The sequence below is a fragment of the Podarcis raffonei genome, chromosome 10 (assembly GCF_027172205.1).
Source record: "Podarcis raffonei isolate rPodRaf1 chromosome 10, rPodRaf1.pri, whole genome shotgun sequence".
Lineage (NCBI taxonomy): Eukaryota > Metazoa > Chordata > Lepidosauria > Squamata > Lacertidae > Podarcis > Podarcis raffonei.
Genome location: NC_070611.1, coordinates 53,972,418 through 53,994,557, shown reverse-complemented (window position 1 = coordinate 53,994,557; position 22,140 = coordinate 53,972,418). Strand labels below are relative to the sequence as shown.

Here is a 22,140-nt window from a genome sequence, read left to right as displayed (position 1 = left end):
GGCACGCATCAGCTGAGTTCGCAATTAAGTGTTCACCCCCAGCCCAGAGCAGGGGTCCTAGAGCATCTCCCATTAGGTAATCTTGCCTCATTGAATTAATCTACATAAATTTGGCGAGGAACTATAGCTCAATGGTACAGCACACCACTGGCACCCAGAAACTCTCAGGTTCAGTTCATGGCATCCCCAGTTAAAAGGGATCAGGTAGCAGGTAAAGGGGGGGCAGGCTGTGCCTGAGACCATGGAGAGATGCTACCAGCCCAAGTAGACAAAACAAGACTAGATGACCCTTGCCTACATTTATTCCTTTGCATGCCAGAACAGTGCCTACATGCAACTGTCCCTGCATAGGACTCTCTGCACGTGGTCAAAAGCCTTGGAAAAGCAGAGTTTTGGATTGTGCTGCTCCAGACCCTTCCATCCAGTCACTAACCAGATCAGGAACTGTTTAATTTCAGCAGGGTTGTGGCATTGTGCACCACCAGACCATGGCACAGAATGGGCATGCGAAGGACAATAATTGGGGGCTTTGAAAGAAGGGAAGGGGCTTGCTATCAGGCTCCTTATCCATGGTTTTATCAGATTCCAAATAAGTTAAATAAATTGTTGTTGTTGTTATTACTACCTGCCCTTCTCCCCAAACTCCCAGGGCAAGTGCCAACATTTAAACACACAATATTGACAACCCAAAGTAACAGAAATAAGGTGTGCACCCTAAATGCTCAATAGAGGATCTTGAATGGGTGTTTAAAGACTATTCCGACATTTTAAGGATCACACCCCATCCCTTCTCTCCTCCACTACTACAAAACAAATCAACAAAACTGAGAAAGAAGTAATAGGGGGCAGAGGGTTGTGGAGAGTCAAGGGCACCCATGTACTTTCTTCACTCTTTTAAACAGAGCATTCTAGGAATGAAGTCCAGATTCCTTCATGGGTTTCCATCAACCTAACACATCCCCCATTTTCAGTATCTTAAGCCCATCCTGGCACCTCAGCTTCAAACTTAATATGTATTTAAAATAATAATAATAATAAAAATTTAGAGAGGCTTTTGCTTTATAGAGCAGTATCAGAAAATTAAGATAAGTAGAATTAAGGTATATGGTGACAAGGACCAGAAACTTTGAAACTGAAATTTACCAGGCATTCATCCTTAATGGTTAAGGGCACAATCCACAGTCAACATACAGAAGTAAAATCCCAAGAAGCTGCTCTGTACTGGGTCGTAATATGTGCCCCTCTCTGCCAGTACTATCTAATCTGACTCAGCTGTTCTCTATAGTCTCAGGAATACCTTTTTTACCATCACCTGATATCTGCTCCTTTTAATGGATGATACCAGGACCTGAATCTGGGCTTTGTGGATGCAAAGCATGCCCTCTGCCACCAAGCTATGATTCTTCCCTGCATGAAGTGGATATACTCGATAATAAAAGTAATTCGCCTGAGATTTTGAGCTTACTACACATATCCAAAGCACCCTCAAGGATGCTAAGAGCACAAATGCAGTCTCTTAAGTCCATGGGCTGTCCTCCACACATGCAGAGTTCAAGAATAAATATTGCTAAACTGATTCCATATCGCTCTTCACCGCTGGATTAAAATACAATTCATATCCCTCATCCACATCAGCTTATGAAAAGCAATAATCATTCACATTCATTTCTGCTAGCCTCTTGTTCGCTTCTTCGTACCGAGGTTATAATTTGATCAAGCACACCAGCAATTAAAGAGCCTTGGAATCCTGTGCTGTTAGATGTTAATTGCTGGTTTCAAAATACATCTTTAGCTATTTAATCAAAGCTTTCATTATTCACTGGGGGAGAGGGGAGAGGCCATTTGCTTCTGAATGGGAGAAGAAGAAGAATACATTCAGGATCCATATGTTGAGGTGATTTTCCATCTGTAGGAAAATTCAATAGGCTCTGCGAATGCAGAGAAGTGGCTATGCCCCTCTGAGAATTGCCGCTAGTTATCCATGCCAAGATCTCACCTCAGTCACCTGCTCTTCAGTTTCCTTTCTCTCTGCGCAGCCTGAATGAATGCTGAAACTGTTTCCAGCTTGACAGAGCTCCAACTGAAACACTGGGGTGAGCTGCAGTTTCTAGGCAAGTCCTCAGGACAGCTAAACTGGTCCTGGCCAGACCAGAAAGACCTTTCCCTACAGTTGTTGAGTGGAAATATCAGGAGCCATGCTGCTCCATCTAAACCTCCTGCGTCAGATCTGTGAGATAAGAACTAACAGTGTTGTGTCAGCACAGTGTGTGTGTGTGTTGCCATTACAAACACAACCATTCCTTCTCAACGTTTGTGTTGGGGTGGTGGCGGCTATCCTGTTCTATAAGCAGATGCAGCAGAACAGAAGACAAATACCTCTGCTTCTTCAATCTCTCTGCAATTCTCACCCCACAGTGGTCCTTCTCCGTCTTTGGGTCCCCAGCTGTTGTCGGACTACAACTCCCATCATTCCTAGCCAGCATAGCCAATGTTCAGGGATGATGCGAGTTGTACTTCCAAAACATCTGCAGACCCAACATTGGGAAAGGCTGTTGCAGAATGAAAACAGGAATTGGAGAAGGAGAAGACATCAGCCTGCTGAAGTCCCCCTAGAAGTTTGGGATAGAGAGGTCAGGTCTCCTTTCCTTCTTAGGAGAAGACACTGGGGGAAGTGATTGTTGCCAAATATGTTAGCTCAGTCCCCAGATGTTGTTGGACCACAGCTCCCATCATCCACAGCCAGTTTAGGGATGATGAGAAATGTAGTTCCCTCTGGGGACCTGGGGCTGAAGAACACTGTTAGCTTACACATACGGGAATGAAAGACCTCCATCAAACTGCTGGTGGTCCTCCAGATATTGTCAGATTCCGGCTCTTATCGGTGCCTGCCAGCATAGCCAATGGTCAGGGATAATGGGAGTTGTAGTCTTACAACATTGGGGGGGGGGGAGGCGCAACTTCCCCTCCCTGAAACCCTGGGAGCCAATTGCAGTTATTGTAGATAGTACCGAGCCAGATGAACCATTGTTCTCACTCAGTATAAGGCAACTTCCCAGATCTCTTTCCTGAAAGCATCCCCAAACACAGTTCTTTACCAGGGCCATCCCAAGACATTTTGCTACCTGAGGCAAGGGACAAGATGGTGCCTCCTCCATTTCATATCTAAAAAGCCATGTTCCCTGCACTTCCCAACTCTGTCTCTTGGTTAGCGACAGTGACCCACGGTGTTGGGAAGCTGGGAGAGCAATGGAGTCCCACCTGTGCTGCCCCACAGGCTGCAACTGCTGGGAACTGCAGTTTGTCATGCATGCGGACCTCACGAGCCTACAGTTCCCAGTTCAGTGAATGCCAGAGACTGTTGAAGTGGTATACGTACATGTAGATGTGACCTTGTTTGTTTAGCTATATAATGGGTCGTTATTATTTTTATTCTTAAAAAATAGCACATAGGGAGGGGAGCAAAACCTTCTTCCTCTCTCCCGCCCTCTGTTGCCAAAGTCTGCTGCTTTGAGCCATTTTCTCCTGGCTATTCACTTCTCATATCAGAGTTAGGCTAAGTGGAAACAGATTAAGAACTTAATTCGTTCTGGAGGTCCGTTCTTAACCTGAAACTGCTCTTAACCTGAGGTACCACTTTAGCTAATGGGGCCTCCCGCTGCCACTGCGCTGCCGGAGCACGATTTCTGTTCTCATCCTGAAGCAAAGTTCTTAACCTGAGGTACTATTTCTGGGTTAGCGGAGTCTGTAACCTCAAGCGTCTGTAACCTGAAGCATTTGTAACCCGAGGTACCACTGTGATGCTGTGGAATGTGGCGAGTTAAAGGGAGCTGTGCTCCTCTGCTTCCTCAACCCAAAACGTCAACAGCTCACACCCATTTTATAGCCAAATAACAGATGCAGCGCTTCTTGTTCAGCGCCAGGCCTTGTGACAGCAGGAGAGTGTCCTGAAGAGAAGGCTTTTTTTTTATCTCTTCGGTATGGCTGTTGTTGCCCCAACAAGGTGTGATGTGCTTGTACATAGAGCTCCATCCCAATTTGTTTAGGCTACATCCCTTTAAACTAGGTTAAGGGCAAAAAGGTGGTTGGTATGCCTGAAGTAAGAAGAAGAAAAATCACCCAAGAGGGAGGCAGTCACGCTCCTCCTGAGAATCATGGAAGAAGTTGCCTCATATTGAGTCAGACCATTAATCCATCTAGCTCTGCAACGTGTGTGATCCACACTGTGCTGCAACCCATCTCTTATTCCAGGCAGCGCTTTACAATGGCTGATAGGAAAGATAAAGGGGAGCACGTTCCAAAAGAGGCTACAGGCTGCAATCTGACCCCTGCACTCTCATGCAGCACCAAACCTCTGAAGGAAGTTTTCAATGTTTAATGTTTTATTGCATTCTTATATCTGCTGGAAGCCACCCGGAGTGGCTGGGGCCACCCTGTCAGATGGGTGGGAAAATAAAATAAGAAGAAGAAGAAGAATGGATTCCAATCCAATTCTGATAATCTGGCAGCAAATCCTTTTCAAACGCTGTGTATCCACCATACATTCCAAACACATTTCTGTCAGGACCTCAGCCTACACTCAAGTAGGACCCTGGTAGAGACACATGCCCAAGCGGAATGTTCTCTCCCTCCTGGTCGATCGTTTGGGAGCTTCAAAAGCTTTCTTCAGCCCGAACATCACAGTGACCAATGCCAACCGACACTGGCACACTTAGGGATCCGCAGAGTTTGCGCATCATGCGTAACAGACCTCAGCAACTCAGCATTTTGGCTAATCTACTTTATTTACATATAAACATACACGGAGCACTGCAACATGGCTCCCTCTCTCTCTAGCATCAGACAGCAAAGAGAAAGAACAAAGGACAATTGTCCCACTTCACGGAACACAGTAAAACAAACATTCTGTCTCTGTCACTTTCCACTCTGTGGAGTCAAAACATATACCATCATGTGATAGACAAAAATCCCATGACTGCAATCATGGAGCAGAAATTCTAACAATTTCAAGGACACATCTCCCCCAAAGATCGTTGGGAAGTGTAGTTCACACTCACAAAACTACAGCACTCATAACAAAAGACAGTTCGCAGGATTCCAGAGGAGTGTGCTTTAAATATATTATGATAGGGTTTTTTTTTGGGGGGGGGGTTTCCAGTCAAGGTGTGTGCACAGCCATAGAGTCAGAAGCTATGGTGTAAGGGGCTGTGCCTCCCACCCACCCCCTCCATGAAATAATCAATGCATGTATGAGGTTCACCTTCAGTTCTGCAACATGCTGTTGGGAGCTGGAAATCCTTTCAACATCAGTAAGAGCATCAGAATGCAAAAAGAGCCTGCTGGATCAGGCCAATGGTCCAGCCAGATGGCGGTGGGAAACCAGCAAGAAGGACCTGATTGCTCCAGTTGTGGAGGCAGAGCATAAGCCATCATGGTTAGTAGCCTTTGACAGCTCTCTCCTCCATGTACAAAGAAGAAGGCTAAGTGATTGATCAACGCAAGGAGCAATGACAGGGAACTTTCCTTTTCTGAAGTTGATGCAATCAAATGTCTGGGTCAAGCCATGAGTAGCCAATGTTGCACCCTCCAGTTGGACTGCAACTCCCATCATTCCCAGCCAGCATGGCCAATAGCCAGGAATACTGGGAGTTGCAGTCTACAACATTTAGAGGGCACCCCAATAGCAGCCTGGGTTAAGCAGGGATATATATATATATATAGAGAGAGAGAGAGAGAGAGAGAGAGAGAGAGAGAATGAATGTTGCAGGGCAGGGGTGAGAAATCAAGACAATCTCATGCATTGATTTTAAGTCCTGCCTTTTAAGATGAGTGTTAATATTAGTTCATGCTTAATGAGCAGCTGTGGAAAGATGACTGGTGTGTAACATACTCAGAAGAGGAATAAAAGCCGTCCTAATCCAGTTTGAATATCAACAAACAGAAAGGCAGACCCAGCAAGAACGGGCCATCAGAGGCTGGGCGGAGGCTGCCACAACTTCCTTAGAAGTTTAAATAGAAAACAAAACTGACCTGTAACACCAAACACTGAAGGATAATTCTAAATATACAAAAAAAATTCCATACTGATCCATAGACAAATATTGACTCATGTAAGGAAAGACTTTAAATAGCTGGGCTAAAGTCGCAATTACAAAAATGTCAACATTTGCATGAATAATATTTCCTTTTAAGCTACCAAACAGTTTGAACAGAACAGCTGTTCTGTCTACATTGTCTCATCCTGGATTCCTGCTGTGTGTAGCCAGAGGTGGGGAGCAGAATTCCCCACCTATATCTTCACATGTTGCTACCACAATATGTAGTTATGTTCATTTCTTAAAGTGCTTTAGGAACTTAGGAATATAGGAGGGTGCCTTTTGCCATTGATCCATCTTGCTCAGTATTGTCTGCACCAGCCTTTCTCAACCTTGGAACCACAGATATTGTTGGACTACAACTCCCATCATCCCTAGCTAGCAGGACCAGTGGTCAGGGAAGATGGGAGTTGTAGTCCAACAACTCCTGGAGACCCAGGTGTTGAGAAAGCCTGGTCTACACTGACTGGAAAGGGCTCTATAGGGTTTGAGGCTGGTGTTTCTCCTAGCCCTACCTGGAGATGAACCTGGGACCTTCAAGACATGCAAGGCAGATGTTCTACCACTGAGATATGGCCCTTCCCCAAATTCATGAATTTTAGATAAATTCATGATGGATAAGGCCATAGCAAATAAGTCAATAAACATGATTGTTATATTACCTCCAGTACCAGAGGAAATATCTCTCTGGTTGCTGTGGGCCAATGAGCAGGTCCTGTTTGTGGGATTTGGTTGGCCACAGAAAGAACAGAATGCTAGATTATCTGGGCCATTGGACTAACCCAGCAAGCAGTGGAAACAGGTGAGAATAAAGGTACAGATCATTGTTGATCTCTTTTGTCAACCATGATTGGACGTTCATTCCAAGATCTGTCCTCTATAGGGGACTGCCTGCTCTTGGAAGGACTACCTTGCCCCAACTTGGTTTATAGATGAAGAACTTGAAGAATGGAGTGTAGCAGGCCTTGAAGTTGCCCGGCAACATTGGCAGCTGGGCAGCAGACTCAGCAGGCAAACTGCTTGGAGGCTCAGCCTACCCCCCCACCTGCCTCTTATTTAGAGCCAATCAGATGGTGGCTATGACTTCACATCCTCTTAGTTTCTCTACCTTTTGCCCTGCCAGTCCCACTGGTCACCATCCATCCCTGGCACACAAGCCACCTGGGCACCATTTTACTCACAACAGTGAGTTGTCATGTATTTTTAATTAAATCAAAGTAAATAGTTGATATACAGCATTCTAAATTTTCATATTGACCTATAAGTGAGTCTATTGTGCATTTAAATACAGCTGAATTCTCCTTTGCTGTCCTTTTCAGTTATGTATTAGTGGAACTCAAAGCATTGTGAGTTCTCGGTTTTCATCAGGGAGTACAATTTACATGCCGTTTCCCCCCTGTACTAATAAATAATATCCAAATCTTCTTAGGAATAGCATGTGTTCAAATTAGCAGCATCCCAGAGAAGTATAACTGCTGCCAAATGCAAGGAAAGGAGTGTTTTGCTATTTGCTATTAACATCCCTAAAAGCCCCAGGAGTCACAACAGCCTGGGAGGATGGGCTATTTGTTTCTTGTTTGGGTTAAACTCACCTGCCAGTAGGTGAATTCAAGGTGTCTGAGCGGCACAGCAGGAAGTTAATTTTCTCCACCCACCGGTCTGGACAAGGCATTTGACTTTGCACTGAATTGCTACAATCACCTCTCTCCTTCCTGACAGAGGCTTCAGTTCTGATCAGCACAAGGATTGCGGGCCAGGGGCCAAAATTCAGGGATGGAACCGCTAACCTGGATTGCTGTTGCCATCCTCTTGCTGTCCTCTGCTTGCCAGAATTCGCTTGCGAAAGGTGATTCATCCTTTTCTGATTTGTCACAACTTAGGGTTGTAGTTGGGATATTGTTGCACAGGTGTGTGGGGGTGAAGTTGGCAATCTATGTGGCTGCGTAGTGGAAGAGGGGCTTGTGTTTAGAAATGCATGTGCTGTCTTACTGTCATCCTCAAGAAAAGGAAAAAAAATTGTTTTTAAAATACCTTAGTTAGGAGATTGATCAATGCAACGAATGCTACTTTGGAAAAAGGTATGGATTTTTTTATTTTAAAAAATATTAAATTGCCACATACAATGAAAAATCAGGCTCGATAAACCAAAGGCCAGGGTATCTTGGCTAAAGATATTTCACAAAGAAGAAATGCTTGGAAAGGTTCATTGTGGCACCTAGGGAAGCCATGTACGGCTGTTACAGTGGTACGTCGGGTTACATATGCTTCAGGTTACATACACTTCAGGTTACAGACTCCGCTAACCCAGAAATAGTGCTTCAGGTTAAGAACTTTGCTTCAGGATGAGAACAGAAATTGCATGGCGGTGGCACGGTGGCAGCAGGAGGCCCCATTAGCTAAAGTGGTGCTTCAGGTTAAGAACAGTTTCAGGTTAAGAACAGACCTCCGGAACGAATTAAGTACTTAACCCAAGGTACCACTGTATATTAGGGCAAAGTTTTAAAGCTTTGCAATGGGAAGTGCAAAAATGGGAAGACGGTGGCTCAGTGAGGCAGGACATGCCTTGCACACAGAAGGTTCTATGTTTCCTATCGCTGGAATCTCAGGGTGCTTTTTTAAAAAATAGGGTCAGGTTTCAGGAGATAGGAAAGCTCCCCCCCCCCCCCGCAAACCACAAAGAGCTGCTGCCAGTCAAGAGCAGACCAGAGGGGGCCCAATGGGCACATTTGCAAATGAGAAGCTGTTTGCAGCACCTTGAAGATGGGCACACTTTCCCTGCAACCAGGCACACGCATGCACACTAATTTCCCCCCTGAAATCCAGCATATTGGTTCAAAAAGTGTTTTTGCTTCCCAAGCCTAATCTCTTTGGGGAGGGATTTTCCTGAGAGCACAGTTTGGGAATCCAGAGTTAACCATCCCAGTCCAATTTGAGGAGGATAGAGATGAAAGGCTGCAGAAAGCAGGCAGTGCACCTGTGAGCACTGCAGCGGCAACCCATGAAGTAGTTCCATTTCTCTGTGTTCATGACTGGGACTAAGGCCACCCTACCTTCGCACTTTCCATGTTAGTTACTTGCGATTACTTAATTTCAAAAATCAATCAATCAATAACTGGTTGGGCAGTTATTTGATCACAACATGCACACTCGCAAGACTGTGCACACCCGCACCATACATTTAAAGCACACCCAATGCACATTGAAAGTACATGGTTTCTCCCAAAGGATCCTGAGAACTGTAGTTTCCCCTCCCACAGAGCCATACTTCCAGCACTCTTGAGGTAAAGGTAAAGGGACCCCTGACCATTAGGTCCAGTTGTGGCCGACTCTGGGGTTGCGGCACTCATCTTGCTTTACTGGCCGAGGGAGCCGGTGTATAGCTTCTGGGTCATGTGGCCAGCATGACTAAGCCGCTTCTGGAGAACCAGAGCAGCACACGGAAACGCCTTTGAGCTTCCTGCTTTGAGCTTTATCTACTTGCACGAGGTGCTTTCGAACTGCTAGGTTGGCAGGAGCAGGGACCGAGCAACGGGAGCTCACCCCGTCGCTGGGATTCGAACCGCCAACCTTCTGATTGGCAAGTCCTAGGCTCTGTGGTTTAACCCACAGCGCCACCCACGTCCCTTTTTCCAGCACTCTTAACAGACCACTTTTGCCAGGAGTCTTTGGGGGAGAGCCATGTGCTTTGAATGTGAGTTGAATGTGCTTTCAGTCACAGAATAACATAATTGTAGAGTTGGAAGGTACCCCAAGGCCCATATATATGGTGCAGAACAGTGTTTAGAAGTGTATGAGGAGGACGGCAATAAGCATGGAGTGCATATTTTCACTCTCCAGGAAGGGAGCTACCGTGAATTCAGAGAGCTCTTGAGATCTGGCCTTTTCTTAGGAACAAAAAATAATGAGCACACAATCAAGGAATTCTTTAGGGATGTTGTCTCCATGTAGGAGATGGAGAAGGCACTTCCTCAGCTTTCCCAAGGTAGGAATCTAAATCTGTTCTCAGGTTTCTCAGTCTAAAGCATAGCTTTCTCTTATTTTCTAGCGACTGACGGACACTCTTCCAACTCTTCAGACTTATGTCCTCGTAAGTATCATTACTTCTGTTTCCAGTGTTCAGAATGTGAGCAACCTTGCTTACGGAACCCAAATATAATGCCACGCATGGTGGCAGTACATTCTGAAAAAGCTGTGTGGTGTTAGAAATCGTTGTAAACTGTCTCTCATGCCTTGTTACGCTGCCATTTCTACAGGGATATACGCTCGGTATTTATCACCCCTGCTATGCAAAAATCTCCAAATGAATCTGAACTTCAATGTCTAAAATTCCTGGTAGAGGACAAGGATCCTGAGATCACATTAAGGGTAGCCAAAATCTGTGTGATTGCCATAAAACTTAGGGAACAAGCTGTGCTGTCATAATAATTAAGGCCTTAAATGATAAGTTTAGGATATGTGTTAGTGACTTAAGTTTTAATTTTTATATATATATATTAACTGTTGCTATATCTGTATTGTCCCTGTTATACCTAACTGCAAATTCAAATGTATCCCTATCGTGTTTTATGTCTTCCTTGATATTGTATGTGGGCTGGAACTGGTCTGTGACCAAAAAAATAAATTAATTCATTCGTTGTAGGGCTTTTAGTTAAAGTAATCCAGGAGTCAGGGTGTAAGGCTCCCACCACTGGGCCCCCACGGTCAGGCATTCATTGCTGCCTCGGGCTTGCCTCCTCCTGCCCCTTCACTGCTGTGGCTATGTCACCCTCACAAGTTTTGTATGTCTCAGTTCCCAAGAGTCTGGCATCCATTTTACACCAAGCACAGGAGTGGTGGAGCCCTGAGGCAGCTGAAGATCTCAGAATCATAGAGGTGGAAGGGACCCCTAGGGTCACCCAACTCCTTTCGATGCAAGAATAGATAGGAAGACAGAATCCTGGTTGGCTGCTCCCCTGCTTATTTTAAGTTATTGTAAATAAAATGGTTTGGTCGCTATCCTTTGTGTACAGAGTACAATGTACAGTACTGTGAGGTGACCTCCATATTGATAAGACATTCAAGGTTTAACCTACCTTTTATGTTGTACCAGCAGAAAGTCATATACAGTATATATATCACCAAACCAAGACAGGCTCTCTTCTCTTTCTCTGTCATCAGATGTCAGTTTCTGCTCAGAGGCCTCCAGATGTTGTCAGTTTGGAGTGGATGAATATGGCTGGATCGCTGCAGCTGTCGGGTGGAGTCTCTGGTTCCTCACGCTTATCCTTCTCTGCATTGATAAACTCATGAAGCTCAGACCTGATGAACCCAAATATTTGGCAGCATGACACTTGGCTAAGCTTACAGCTAGTTATATCTTTCTGTCGTATGGGATGAGACAAGGGGATGAAGAAAGTCACTTAGCCTGCTCTGCTAAGTACAGAAAACGTATGTTATTCATGGCTTCATAAAAAGGGCCTAAGTTGAGGAACAAAGCATGGCCAAGATATGCTTTATCGTTTTTATAAAAATCCCTGTAACTTCCCAAGCCTCTGGAAGAAAACCCATTCCTTCTTGTAGCTGCTCTGTCAAATATGTGTGCACTGGTTTCCTTGCGTCTTCTGTCATAGTTGTGAAAAGAACAATTTACACCCTCTGAAACTGGGATGGAGAATCTGTAAACCTTGAACTAGCCAGCATTTACTTCCGATGACACATGCTGTGACATTTTGAACGGTCAGCGGCTTTCTCTCTTTGTATGAACCCAAGACCGGTAAATGAGGAAATATTTCTTGGTTCTTTTTTAGAAAGCTAAAGGTCCCCCCACCCTAACCCGCTTCTGATGTACAGTAAACACAAGATCAGATGCTTGCACAACAACTTAATTGTGTTTCCATTCTACTTCAGCTCATTTCTCAACTGCCATGCAGAAACTGCCACCCTCCTCCCGCCCAAAAAATTATGGTCTATTCACTATTTTTTAAAAATCTGCGGCATTCACTGTGATGTTTTAAAGGGCAAGGAAACTTTGTTTTCACATTGTTGGTAATAAGACTACAATATAGGGAAGCAAAATAACCCTTCTGACTCCCATTTTTATAAACAGAACCATACATTTAAAAGAGAATCACAAATATTTGCCTGATAGCCTCCTTATAACCTGTTATTATCTGTCACAGACAAATCATTATGTATAGAGAAATGCCCGTCACTATAGCCTAGTTCTCACTGAGGAGAAAGTCATTAGAGTGTTCAATGTTTCTCTGAATCAAAATCTAACCCACCCTACATAAAGGCTGCTAATAGGCTGAACTACAACTCTAATATCTGAGAACTAGTGTTTCTGTGTGTAAATGTTTCTTTTTGCGGTTTTTTGAATGGAGCAACTAGGTCTTATTTGACATGCTGCATTTTATTTTCTCCTGGAGGTAAAAAAGCACACACTGCGTTGCAACAAAAGCCCAGCATAAATCAGGGAATATGTCAAGTGACTTGGCAGTAAATATATATTCAATTTTCAGTGCAATTTTCTAGTTGTGCTCCACCACATAAGTGGTGATTTGCCCAAGGCTCAGTACACAGCTGAGAAGTGAGTCTAACTAAAAACAAACACAAAAAACTCACCATTGCAGCAAGGATGTATTTGCACACTCTTTTCATTACATGAATGCAGGAGATAATCGACATGTGAATGGGCATGTGAGTAGGCCTTACAGCTTGGAGCAGAGTTTAAGCACTCAGGCCTGAATGGAATGAAATCAGGTGTGGGGTTAATTTACATCTCATTACTGAGGTACAAAGAGCTATAGATCAAGACCCAGTTGCACCTGATCAGCTGGAATGCAGCCAAGTTTGAAATTTCAACTAAGAGTGATTGTTTCATGTGTGTGTCCAGGAATAACTATATCAAGGCTTTGCACTCAGTAAAGTTGGTTTGAACTCTATCTAACCATGTAAATCAAGTTTCTGGCCAATGTTTGGGACTGAAATAACCTTGGCTGCCCTGTGTGACAAGCTACACTGGGAACTGGACTGGGGCAGTTTTTCCCTGTTGGTTCTGCTGGACTTCTCTGTGCCTTTTTATAACTTTGATATCCTTTTGGTAGGGGTGAAGCTTGAGGACCAGTTTTGCTGTGCCTCTGATACATCCTGGAGGAAATTTCCAGAAGGTGGTGCTGGGGGCCTTCTGCTTGATACTATGGCTATTGTCTTATGGTGTCCCTCAGAGTCCTATACAGTGGTACTTCGGGTTAAATACTTAATTCGTTCTGGAGGTCTGTACTTAACCTGAAACTGTTCTTAACCTGAAGCAGCACTTTAGCTAATGGGGCCTCCTGCTGCCGCCGCGCCGCCAGATTTCTGTTCTCATCCTGAAGCAAAGTTCTTAACCTGAAGCACTATTTCTGGGTTAGCAGAGTCTGTAACCTGAAGCGTATGTAACCTGAAGCGTATGTAACCCGAGGTACCACTGTATAGGGCTCTGAGGGACACCAGTCTGTCTACTATGCTGTTGTAACCTGAACACCAAACAACTGGGAGAAATCATATGGAAAGATGGAGCTTGATGCCACAATCCTGACCACACTCACATCAGTCCAGTTGGCCATGGAAGGTATACTTCAACATCCCAGATCAGTGACAAACTGAATGTGGACAAACTGAAGCTCAATTTGGCAGTGCCCTAAAGTACTGCCCTAAGTTATACGATCCAATAAACCCATTTTGAGTGGAGATTTGGGTGGTTACCGTAGCAACAGGACCTTGAGAATGGGCTGTGGGAAGTCCTGTCTGGGAAGTATCTGGAGAGGGGACACTGGTATTCAGTCCTGTGGGGTGTCATCTTCCCACAACCCATCCCAACCATATTTAAGGGTTTAACAAAAGCCCAATTAAATTAATTAATTTGGGGGCAGATTTGGGGTCGGTTGTCCCTGGGTTGGGAGTGTGCACAGAACTAATGTAGACTGACTAAACAGAAGATTTTGCTACATATAGAATACATGAACTCTTGTTCCTTTTTCAATAAGGCAAACATACATTATTTTCTTCCAAAGAAAGCTTTGCACGAAGTCTTTAGTTACATTCCCACCGGCCCCTACACCCACCTCACAAAAGTGAGGTGGAAAGTGGTTAAGATTGCTGCTGCCATCTTCTCAAAGTTCAATCATGCTCATTTCCTTCACTTGCTCCTCTCGTGATATACACAGCCAAAAGCCTTCATCATATTCGTTCCACCTGGAATCTTTTTCACTCTGTAAATCTCTTTCTTGAAATGTGTGTCTCTAAAGCAATGATCAGTAAGTTGGGGTGGGGGAAAAGACAAAATTTCATATTGTTCTTCAGTCCCTAATTTATTACAAAAAAGTATTGTCCTGTCATCATTAATTATTTCTAAATGTGCCCAAAAGGTACATGTCACAAGAATCTCTCTTAGCCTTCTTGTTAACCTCTGTGGCGGGTGAACTCCTCACCTCCACATTTGGATCTGAAAGATGATTCCGTGGGGTTTCCACTGAACAGTCTGAGCCACTTAATTTAGAACGATTGCCCTTTGGAAGCTCAGCACAGAGATGAAAACTGGCAAACAAAAGGACTTCTTTTGTGCACAGGCTAAACGCAAAGAGAGGTTAACTTCCTCAGAAAGGGCGACAAGCGCTGAGAGCCTGGAAAAAAAGAAAGGCCACGGAAACATTGCAATTCCATTGAAATACTGTGAATAGCTAGAGCCAGTCTTGATGTTGCACAGATGTTGGCAAGTCTTCCAATGCTTCTTTTAAAATGAGGCCACAAATTCAGTGAAGAAATGGCAATGGGAGTTTGGCATGAGTGAAAAGGGGCTACTTAACTCTTCCCACCCCCTGGACTATTTGCCCACTCAATCCCATGCCTAAACTGCTTTCCCACTCCCTAAGAAATGGGGGAGGGAGATTTTAAGTGGGAAATAGGCAGGAGTTAAGTAGCCCCCTCTCATTGCTCCTTAGCTGAGACCTGCGGCCTAGAAGATTTCAATTTTAAAAATGTAGATAAGTTACACCAACCTCCTGAGTGAAGCCTCACTTGGCCCTTACTCTCAGTGTAACAAGTGAGTTGGTAACAAAGGGAGTTAAACTTGAAGAGATATGTCGAGGAAAGTTCTTCAATGATTTTGGTGTGCACAAAACATTATGCGAGTAGGGGCTATTTCAACCTTGGGGTATACTCTTTATTTTTTTCCTGGACCAATCCTTGATGTTGAAGTCACTGGTGTGAAACCCACCCACCCACTCCATGTTCAAAGTACATCACTTTGTTGTGGCAAAGAACTGTGTACTTCAAGATAAAACCCAACTAGCTGTTGGATTCCCATTCTACTGCTACATATGACTTCCAAATATTATTTCGATCCCCAAAATTTTTGTGCACAGAGCTCACTCACTCACATGTGAACAGCATTGTGGACAGCTCTGCCTACACAGTTAGCAAAGTTCTAGCACATGCAGAATGCTCTGCTTATTAAGAGAAGTGAGAACAACTGCTCTTTCTGTATAAATACTATAAATGTTGGATTCAGATAGTATACACAACACTACTAAACCAAATGGCCTGATTTAAAAAAACCCAATTCAAATGCTGCTTTTAAGGAACACTGGTGGAATTTGATAGCTCTCTCTCTCTCTCTCTCTCTCTCTCTCTCTCTCTCTCTCTCTAATATTTCCCACACCTTCTTTTTCCGTTCTCTCCCCCCCCCCAAATATCAGGAATAGATATTTTGAATAATTTAAAACTATCCTCTAACTGAGGATTCTATACCCATTTTAATTTCTTTCAGAGAAGTAAAACTTATATATTTTATTTATACCAGTCTTGTGTGTGCATAAAAAGTCACACAGGCAGGATTTCGACATTATTATCTTGAACAGCAATTAAGTGTGTCACGCAAGGTATTATATCAAACACACAACAGGAAGAAAGAACCCGTAATTAAAGTAAATGTACATTAAGAGTGCTATATACCACCCAACTGGAATGTATGGTGAAATGTTTATTAACCTTACTCCAGACAGCTAAACCTACTTAGAACCAACTGATCACCCACTTTGTGAATGTCAAAGCAAAGTCCTTTCATCCTTGTTATATACTTAGTGTGCATGAGTATCTAGCCTGAGCTGACTTTGTGATGTATATTAAAATACACTATAGGATAATGACATCTCTTTGCTAGCCACTTCCATGCTAACTGATGGGATTCACCTTAGTATATCGTCACAAACTGACTATGGCCACATCTGTATATTCGTCTATGGCTGTGCCTATGGCTCTCCCCTCAATCCATTGCATACCAGCTTCAGCACAGAGATCCTGGTTTGCATTGTCAGCATATCCCTTTACATAGGAACCAAGGAACTTCGGGCTAAGGTTAGTTAACAAACCAAGATAATAAGCTTAATACCAGCAAGGATCTTCATGCCAAGACTGGAACACGACTAGCGGAGAGGAGAGTCAAGGAAGGAGAGATGGCTACATCATTCATCCATGCTCTCATTACCATGGGTTATGAAGTTGTGCCTGAGTGTTGCCATTGACTTAAAATTACTTTTTGCATGCTTTTGATAATATTGAATATTAATATGATTGCAGCCTTGGCTTCTTGTGCCTGTTCTTCATTCTACACATCTATTTTCAACCTATGATGAATCAGCCCCTCTTAGGCAACAGGATCAGGGCCGTCTTACCTATAGGTGCTAGGGGTGCGAGGCACCCAGGTGCTGGGCTCCCAGGGGCAGCAGGCTGAGAGTCCAGGGCCCGAGAGTCGAGTCCTGGGAAGAGCCTGCCCATTGGTTGGAGTGCTGCGAGTTCAGGGGTGACCGAGCCAGCAAGACGCTGAGGTGGTTGGCCGGCTTCGCCCTCCTGCGTGCCTGGGACTGGGCAACTTGGGGGGGGGGCACCAGGCGGATCTTTGCACCCCGGTGCCACATATGCTTAAGACAGGCCTGAATAGGATTTTCATCAAAGAGCTCAGCAATCTCAATTTCCCCAGTCCACAGATCGGTATTTGTCACATGGATCTCATAGCTCGTGTAGAGGGCCCCAATGGTATCCATGGGAAAGGAACCAAATCTACCAGCAAAAGATATGTGAACCAGCTCCTTCTGTTTGATTGAACCAAGATGCACTGGCAGTCTTGCTCCAAACACATTAGTGGAGGGTGTGTGTGTCAAGGTATACAATGTGGAGTGCGCTTTCAAAGATCAACAAAGCAAGGTTAAACACACTGGTGAATCAAGCAAGGGGGTAGACCATCAGTTCATTCATTAATACCTTAAGACAGTAAGTGCATTGAAGCCACAACTCCACACAAATAACTGCTTTCGACTGTCTTTGTGCCACTGCTTTAGCTTTAATTTAGTCTAAGTTAAAAAACAAAAACGGGAAAAAATACACTCCAACAAATAAAATAATTTAGTTAGAATTTCCACTTGTTATTATTACGCAGGTTACAATTAAGCAATGGCTGTAGGACAGTAAATCACACCTCACAACTAGCAATAAAATTAAAATTCTGTAAAAACTAGTGCCTGGATGGCATGTACCGTCGTTATCAGTAGGAACACGTACAAATGCAGAGGTTGCATCTAATGGTGAAATCTAAGCTTTTGTTATTCTAAAATGGTCCTTTTTTTCATCACAAGGTTAACACTTTATTTGTAGGCTTTATCAAGAACCCAAATGCAGAGGGTGATTTATGACAAACTAGTGCTGGTGTTGTGATATCATCCTGGTTGGCCTCTCCTGCTTGTCTCATTTCAAACTACAGACTTGCCGCTTTTAAGTCTCATAAGAAACGCGGCACTTCTGCATTCGTGACCTTTTGGCAAATTAACACAAAATCTACCACCCCCTCCTCCCCAGCTTAAACACAAAGGGAGTTTTCACAAGTGATGTTAAGACTGCCTTTCAAGGCCAATTTGCATGTTACTATCAGTCGGGGCTGGTGCCCATTTTGGTGGGTAGGGTGGAAGGCTGGGAGGCCACCAGTAGGTGGAGCCAGAGCCAATGACAGGCGGAGCAAAACTAATTCCAGTTTTGTCCCCATCCTCCTCCCTGCTGAGTTCCGCAAGAGCAACACTTACACTATAGAGGACGAAGATAACAGGCAGTGCCACCTTCTGGGCTGGTTGCAAGTTAGAAGGCAAGCAGGGGCTGGCTGAGAGGTTGGCGGGGCAGTGCCCCATTTGCCCTCACAGATCAGCCTCCACTAACATTGCATTTCAAGTGAATACCTAACATGTCTAAAGAATACACTTTAAAAATACAGTGTGGGGGAAATGACTTTTTTATGGGAAGAAATGAATGAAGTGAAAGAAGCATGTCTGGTACCATGTATACCTTACATTTCACTAACCTGAGAACCAAGATCAGCTTTAGCTCCCCATCAATTGTATACCTGGTTGCACACTTGGGCTGGCTCTCGTGTAAAAGCCCTCTGCCTCTTTCCTGCCACATGAATGCTGTCCACTGGCTTACCGTGTCCTAGAAGATGCTCATTTTAAAATTGAGGCACCAGTGAGGAAGTGGATTGATATTCCCATCCAGTGTTTCATAGCTAGTTGGGTCAGCCGTGGACAAATATCATCTTGAACAGACTTGTCTCCACCCTTTCTGAAGATGAAGCAATTAACTAGGCTCACCCCCTGGGAGTAGGTTTACTTCTCCTTTTTTTAATGGTAATGATCAGTACTATTTTTCTAGAAAAAGAGGAGCTGGAATACACTATGAACACCTCCCTTGTCCTCTTAGAATGGCAATGGTGCCCACCTGAGAGGTGCCGGAACTGAGCTCCAATGAGTTCTGGATGCAAGTATGCCCTGGTAATAATGATGAGAATTAGGTGTGGAGAAATGCTTCAATATGAAAGGCTCTTGGTTTTCTGCAGCAGAGGATGGGGCCAAGGTGACCTACTTGAAATAGCATGGAGGCACATTAAATGTACACATTCCATGTTCTCCCCTTGTTGGCATACACCTTTCAGGTTAGGAGCAGAAGAAGAAGAGGAGGAGTTGGAGTTTGGATTTGATATCCCACTTTAACACTTCCCTAAGGAGTCTCAAAGCGGCTAACAATCTCCTTTCCCTTCCTCCCCCACAACAAACACTCTGTGAGGTGAGTGGGGCTGAGAGACTTCAGAGAAGTGTGACTGGCCCAAGGTCACCCAGCAGCTGCATGTGGAGGAGCGGAGACGCGAACCCGTTCACCAGATTACGAGTCCACTGCTCTTGACCAATACACCACACCAGCTCCAACTATAAGGTGGGGAGGAGGCAGAAAAATGGAAGGGCAATGGGCTAGCTAGGGGCTTTCTGATGCTCTTTTCATCACAAAACTGGAGCCAGTTGTGTTTATTTAAAGCATTTGTACATCACCTTTCCCCCACTGCCTGAGGTGTAATTACAGTGTCATTAATGCAGGTGTTGAGATGTCCTCACCATGTAGAATAGTGTCTTCATGTCACTTGTGAAACTGCCTTAAACACCCCCTCCTATCTCTGCCTATCAATTATGAATACCAAGTAAGTCTCTACTTTCTTTCTTTTTTTTAAAAAAGGAGAATTGTTTTTTTCTCTCAGCCTGAATGAATATATCCTTGGTTTTTTTGTTAGTTAGGGTTTTGTTTTTGTTTTAAAAAAGGCCATCATTTCAACTTTGCAAACATCAGGATGAAGGGACATTTTGAAGCTTCAGCACCAGAAGAACAACAAGGGAGAGAGAGTGCAGAGAACGGCTCCATTTGGAAGCACAGAGCAATATTTAACAACAACTATTATTGTTCCGGTTTGTTAACAGGTGGCTCCAAGTCTTTTATTTGTGGAGTCTTAACAATGGTTTCTTTAAAGTTAATTGCTTGCACAGGATCAACACGGCTTCTTGTGTATTCGAAGTGACACTTATCAGCAGCGCACACGGCCCAGCTTCTTGGGGGTGTTTGAAACCATCAGACTCTTGCAGTCTCTCATGAGAAAACAGCTATAACTCCATCTTGCAAACTTCACTTTCCTTCCTCAAACATGGAGTCTCGTGCATTGCTCTGTTAGGGGATGGCTTTGCCATCTCTTGCAGCACTTGGCTTCTAGACCAGAACTGTCATCAAAACAGTCCCAACCAAAGATCCCAATCAAAGACACACAAGCCCAATGCTTGCTACATCTTCCCAGGTTTCCCTCACCCTCAAGAACGAATTTCTCTCTTGCGCTCCTGCCAATTCTGCAGCGTTCTTTCTCACCGTGCCCCATTTCTCTTGTATTGTACACACTCATTCCTCTGACAGAAGAACAGGGCTCCTGCTGATTTCCTGTGAGTCTAGCTTCCACGGGAAGCAGATACACTTGGCAGATTTGCAGCGACATGGCAAATCAGCTGTGGAAGTTCTGCACAACGGTCTGTTTCTGAGAGAGGCGGAGGAGCTCCTCTCGGATTGCTTTGATGAGAGAGGCCGATGAGTGACCTGGCTGCAGGTCCTCAGTGGAGCTGGTGTTGTAGCAGAGCCCCGGGCCCTGGTGGTTGCTGTGTGGAAGCTGCACAGGAGGAGCTGAGGGCTGTCGGGCCGAAGTCCTCGGCATCTGGAATACTGGTGAGGAGGAATATTCTTGATGTCCAGGCGTATGTGTCTGGGGAAAGGCACAAAGCATTACTGCGTTTTCTGTCTGGGAAGTGTAGGTGAAAAGATGAGGAGGCAGAAGACCAAACAAACAAAAACCAAGGCAGAGAAGAAAGCAAGTGAGTTTCTCTTGGATCTGAAACGCAAAACTGGAAAAGTCTGAACGCATGCAATTATTTGGGAGAAATGTTGGTGCTCCTGGAGTCTCAGGGCTGCTCTACAAGCAGAGAGGAGCCGTAATAGCCTGTCACAGTAAAAACAAACAAACCAGAGTCTTGTGGCACTTTTAAGACTAAAACATGTTAGGAAGGATGGTGTAAGTTTTCATGGACTAGAGTCTGCTTCATCAGATGCATATATAAAGTCAGCAGGTATGTATAATGACAGCAAGCTAATTGAGAGAACAAAATTAAAATGAACTGTTGTAGCTCTATGATAAACACGATTATCATCATCACCACTACCATTATTACCTGCTCTTTAACAGGAGGTCCTGATGTCAAAGCCCAGGGTGTGGGTGTGTACTGATAGATAGATAGATAGATAGATAGATAGATAGATAGATACCAAACACTTTTTGAAAAAAGGCCTTCTTCAGTGGTCACTTATGTATGGGTGTGTGCATAAGTGTGCCAGCCTGGCATATGCACAAGTAATAAACGCAAAAATATTTCCAACAACCAATCTAAATTATTTAAAATAAATCAGATGTAGCAACACCCTGCTGGGCTGGATACAATAATATATTTAAGGTCAAATACTTGCCTCGTACATATCAAGACTGATGCTGAAGCAAAGCTCAGTCAGTACAGCATGAGACTCTTAACCTCAAGGTCGTGGGTTCAAGCCACACTGGGCTGGGCAAAAGACTCAGGCAATGCCGGAGACTGGACTATTGACCCTCATGGTCCTTTTCCAATTCTACAATTCTATACTCTTCAGGATGAAACATGTATCTGCTGTGGCCCGACTGACGAGACAGCAAGGCGTGTTGTGTTTCCCACAGTCAGTACTGATTCACAATGTACGTGCGTGGACGCAGAGGGGAGGCATTAAGAAGTGATCGTCGTATTTACGTTACATGTATGTAGGCTTATTTTACATACTGTCTACATTTTTTGTGCTTTGCTTCTCTCTGACCTCATTGCTCACCCCCCCACCCCGCTACAACTGTGTGTTTGTGTGATTTTATACACACACCCCAAATTAGGATTAAAACATTCATAAATCTGATGAAGTGGATTCTAGTCCACAATTGCTTATCCCATAATAACACTAACCTCCAAGGTGTGCCAAAAGGCACTGGGGTTTGGTGTGGGGCTTGTTTTCAGTGACCTGGAGATTAATGGCCGTGCAGTGGGTCAGAAAGCACCATCTATTTGTATCAGGAATTTAATACCTAGACTGTTTTCACATCTGCTTTGAGACCACAAAAAGG

The 22,140-nt window shown here is 44.2% G+C and overlaps 3 protein-coding genes across 8 annotated transcripts in view; 1 reads left to right on the top strand and 2 right to left on the bottom strand.

The window, feature by feature from the left end:
* ATP6V0A4 (ATPase H+ transporting V0 subunit a4) overlaps nt 1-2,171 on the bottom strand; it is a 37,790-nt gene extending 35,619 nt beyond the window's left edge. For both annotated transcript variants that reach the window (XM_053407014.1, XM_053407015.1), the window contains exon 1: nt 1,997-2,171. The gene's annotated coding sequence lies outside the window, so the exon portion shown is untranslated. The remainder of the gene's footprint in view (nt 1-1,996) is intronic.
* A 5,460-nt stretch (nt 2,172-7,631) lies between these two features.
* On the top strand, nt 7,632-11,745 carry TMEM213 (transmembrane protein 213). Its single transcript, XM_053407016.1, has 3 exons — nt 7,632-7,938; nt 10,138-10,179; nt 11,250-11,745. The coding sequence occupies exons 1-3, from the start codon at nt 7,866-7,868 to the stop codon at nt 11,417-11,419; spliced, it is 285 nt and encodes a 94-aa protein (XP_053262991.1). The 5' UTR covers nt 7,632-7,865; the 3' UTR covers nt 11,420-11,745.
* An 8,607-nt stretch (nt 11,746-20,352) lies between these two features.
* Nucleotides 20,353-22,140, bottom strand: part of KIAA1549 (KIAA1549 ortholog) — a 107,059-nt gene continuing 105,271 nt past the window's right edge. For 4 of the 5 annotated variants that reach the window (XM_053407007.1, XM_053407008.1, XM_053407009.1 and 1 more), the window contains one exon: nt 20,353-20,712. In XM_053407007.1, the coding sequence (XP_053262982.1) occupies nt 20,458-20,712 (255 nt within the window). In that variant the 3' untranslated portion in view covers nt 20,353-20,457. The remainder of the gene's footprint in view (nt 20,713-22,140) is intronic. The other variant, XM_053407011.1, reaches the window with a different exon arrangement.